Here is a 3,211-nt window from a genome sequence, read left to right on the forward strand (position 1 = left end):
GTTTATCTGAAAATCAAGTTTAGCTGTGTGCCTGTATTTTTATTTGCTAAGTGTGACAACCTTGCCCCAGTTGTAAATGACTAACCTGAGCAGTAATTCAGTATAGTAGGGCAGAGCAGAACAAAAATTAACCTTAGTTTCTTGCTCATTATATGTTCTTGTGTTTTCTGAATTATATTGTCTGGTTCACCACCTCAAGCACTTCCTGACTAGTGGCCTGAGGCTCAACTGTACCTTATTCTGCCTCTTCTGTCGTCTTCGGAGCCGCAGGAACTCCTTGTGTTGCCTGGAGACAAAGTTCACTGCTGCGTATTCCAGTAAGGCGGCAAACACGAACAGAAGGCACACTGCCATCCAGATGTCAATCGCTTTGACATAGGAGACCTGAGAGAGACAGATAGAGAGAGTCCATGACAGCTTGTGCGGAACCCTGTTCCTAATGTTGTGAGCACAACAACCTCATTTGTGGATGCTGGGCAGAGCAGTGGAAGTTACACACCCCACCCACAATGTCCCGAGCCCTTCTTCCATCTTTCTCAGTGTAGCCCATCTGTTCAAGTAGCCTTATCCTTGAGAACAGCTCCAAAGAATTTTCATAATGAAGAAAAGAGACATAAAACCAAAACTTTGAGGAAAATAGAGTGGACACTATTCTTGAAACTGCTCATTCTCTTATTTTTTTCTTAACATTTAAAAACAAATACAGTGGGGCCTTGACTTACGAGTGTCCTGACTAACGAGTTTTTTGAGATACGAGCCGTCTCTCGGCCGATTTTTTGCTTTGAGTTGCGAGCTAAAATTCGGGTTACGAGCCAGCTTCAGATACCCCACCGCTAGTTGGCACAGCGAATGTCACAGTGAACGCCACAACATCAGCCCAGCATCACGTGTCTCACTCGTTCACTTTTTGATTTGACATATGAGTAATTTGAGTTACGAGCTCCGTCACGGAATGAATTAAACTCATAAGTCAAGGCCCCACTGTATCATTAAGATCATTCCATAACTTGGATGAGAAATAAACTATGGTCTTGGGCCCTTTAAAAAACAATTTTAAAATTTTATCCATCTGTTGACCCTAACTGGCATGAAAACACATTTCTTAGTTTCAAACTATCACAATTTAAGGATATTGAACCAAAATAAAACATCAGGGCTCTAGCCTTGGGGAAAGTATCTGGTTAAAAAGAACACTTTTATAACCCTTCAGTGGTTGTTTGAGTATTTAGTACATCTTACAATTTAATAAAGCAGATTCTCAAGAAAAGTACTTTTTACTTGCAATGAAAAGTGCCCCTCATATCACTTAAGTTTCAATTATTTGTTAAATGTAAGGGTGAAAATAACTAGATAAAAGTTGTAGTATATTGGACACTAGACTTGAAAAGATGCTTATAAAACTGCCAGCTGAATGTGTACTATCTAGTCCTGTTTTTTTGTTTGTTTTTTTTACTTTATTTTTAAAATTCTTTATTGTTTAAAGTATTACATATAGTATTACATATGTCTCCTTTTTTCCCCATTTGCCCCCCCAACCCTTCAGCATATGCCGCCCCCCCCCCTAGTGTCTGTGTCCATTGGTTATGCTTATATGCATGCACACAAGTCCTTTGGTTGATCTCTTAGCCCCCATCCCCACCCTCCCCTGCCTTCCCTCTGAAGATTGACGGACTGTTTGATGCTTCTATGTCTCTGGATCTATTTTTGTTCATCAGTTTATGTTGTTCATTATATTCCACAAATGAATGAGATCATGTGATATATTTCTTTCTCTGACTGGTTTATTTCACTTAGCATAATGCTCTCCAGTTCCATCCATAATATTGCAAATGGTAAGAATTCTTTCTTTTTTACAGCAGCATAGTATTCCATTGTGTAGATGTACCACAGTTTTTTAATGCACTCACTGAGTTCTATATATATATATATATAGCTAATATGCAAAGTGTCCCCTCGGGAGTTCAACCGGGAGACCGGGAGTTTGACCGGGAGACTGGGAGTTCGATGGCTCACCATGATGTGTGCAGACAACCAGGGGGCAGCGTGGAACAAAGGAAGGCCCCGGCTGGCCCTGATTGCCGGCCAGGCCTAGGGACCCTACCCGCGCACTAATTTTGTGCACCGTGTGTTTAGTTTTAAATATTTTACGTGTATTAATTTTCTATCCATCACAACAACTACATTTCCCCCATTTCTGATAAGGAAACTGGGGTAGAGAGGGGTTAAATTATTACCTGAGGTCACAAAGTTAATAAGTGGCAAAGCCAAGATTGTAATTGGATCCCAGTCTGACTAGTGAATTTCCTTTCTGGTCACACACAAACACATTAGTGGGATTATATAGTTTGTTTCTTGCATTTCCCCTTGACCTTTATAGTGAGCATTTCCTATGCCATTTAACTTTCTTCTAAATCATAATTTCCAATGCTTGCATAATGGTCCATATCATGATTAATCATTCTGTATTATAAGACATTTAGGTGATTTTTAGTTTTAATTTTTGCTACTATAAATTTGGGGGCTGTGAAAATCTTTCCTCTCAAGTATTTGACTGTATATTTATGTTAGATCAATATTTAGACTGGAATCATAGGAATAAATGCTATGAAAAATAGGCTCTTGACTTAGAAAGTTAGTACCAGCACAGAGGATGTAAAAGCAGAGACTCCACAGTGAGATGCCCCGATAAGAAACAGTGCTCTGTTCCTGACGGTCTCTCTAACTTCGCCAAGTGGTTCAACTTATCTCTGGCCTCCTTCTTCATCTGTATCTTGAATGTTAATACCTGTCTTATAGAATTATATGGATACAATCACTTAATAATATGCAAAGTGCTTAGAATAGTGTGTGGCACAGAATAAGTGCTATATAAATATTTACAATTTGGCTACATAAGGGTGTGATTTTGTTAATGGAGAAATTTTGGAAGAGAGAGAAAAATCAACAAGTAAAAGAGAAATATATTCCAATTAATTTTTTTCTTTATTGATTAAGGTATTACATATGTGTCCCTATCCCCCATTGCCCCCCACCCCCCACTCATGCCCTCACCACCCTGGTGTCAGTTTCCATTCCAGTGGTCGGCAAACTGCGGCTCACAAACCGCGGCTCACGAGCCACATGCGGCTCTTTGGCCCCTTGAGTGTGGCTCTTCCACAAAATACCGACTTCTGCGCATGGGCCACGAAGTTTCAATCGCACTGTATGTGCG

General features: G+C 40.0%; 1 protein-coding gene across 4 annotated transcripts in view; it reads right to left on the reverse strand.

Moving 5' to 3' along the window:
* Window positions 1-3,211, reverse strand: part of GLRA2 (glycine receptor, alpha 2) — a 171,455-nt gene that overhangs the window by 38,126 nt on the left and 130,118 nt on the right. For all 4 annotated transcript variants that reach the window (XM_014544312.1, XM_014544313.1, XM_005871879.2 and 1 more), the window contains one exon: window positions 235-384. In XM_014544312.1, coding sequence (XP_014399798.1) covers window positions 235-384 — 150 coding nt within the window. The remainder of the gene's footprint in view (window positions 1-234; window positions 385-3,211) is intronic.

This window comes from Myotis brandtii, unplaced genomic scaffold (genome assembly GCF_000412655.1).
Source record: "Myotis brandtii unplaced genomic scaffold, ASM41265v1 scaffold359, whole genome shotgun sequence".
In the NCBI taxonomy this organism is placed as follows: Eukaryota; Metazoa; Chordata; class Mammalia; order Chiroptera; family Vespertilionidae; genus Myotis; species Myotis brandtii.